Source organism: Eimeria mitis, genomic scaffold (genome assembly GCF_000499745.2).
Source record: "Eimeria mitis Houghton genomic scaffold, Emh_scaff4779, whole genome shotgun sequence".
NCBI lineage: Eukaryota > Apicomplexa > Conoidasida > Eucoccidiorida > Eimeriidae > Eimeria > Eimeria mitis.
In genome coordinates, this window is record NW_013573078.1 from 1,161 (window position 1) to 1,620 (window position 460).

A 460-nucleotide genomic window follows, 5' to 3' on the forward strand; every position below is an offset into this window, starting at 1 on the left:
CGGGGCGTCCTGCAGCAGCCAGCACAGCCACATCCCTCAGCAGAAGTTCTCCAAGCCTGTTCTGTCACCAAAAGCCAAGCACGTGATAGAAAGCAGAGCAATCAGGTCTTGAATCAATCAGGTGTCTTATTTCTGTGCAGATTTGCTGACTTACCGGCCTCAAGACATCCTTGCCGACGGCTGATCCAAGGTCAGCAGCAAACTCGACTGCCGCCTGCAGCAAGCAGCGACCCGAATGCTCCTCCAGCAGCTGTTGCACCTTCTGCTTCCCTGCAGGGTCGTCTCCACCCAGGAGGTTCCGCAGCGCCAATATGAACGGCGGGTAATGAGGGATGAATGCAGAACCGCAAGCCTACAGCAACGCACATAACATGAAAATGTCTTAATCACTCTCTAGCAGCTGCCCGCCGTGCACACTTAGAACAGGAGAATCAAGCACAAGGCAAAGAGAGCCCAGACG

At 54.6% G+C, this 460-nt stretch overlaps 1 protein-coding gene across 1 annotated transcript in view; it reads right to left on the reverse strand.

Moving 5' to 3' along the window:
• Positions 1–460, reverse strand: part of EMH_0077630 (uncharacterized protein) — a gene marked incomplete at both ends in the record, with an annotated part of 3,199 nt that overhangs the window by 1,049 nt on the left and 1,690 nt on the right. The window contains one exon of the mRNA XM_013499877.1: positions 155–352. Coding sequence (XP_013355331.1) covers positions 155–352 — 198 coding nt within the window. The remainder of the gene's footprint in view (positions 1–154; positions 353–460) is intronic.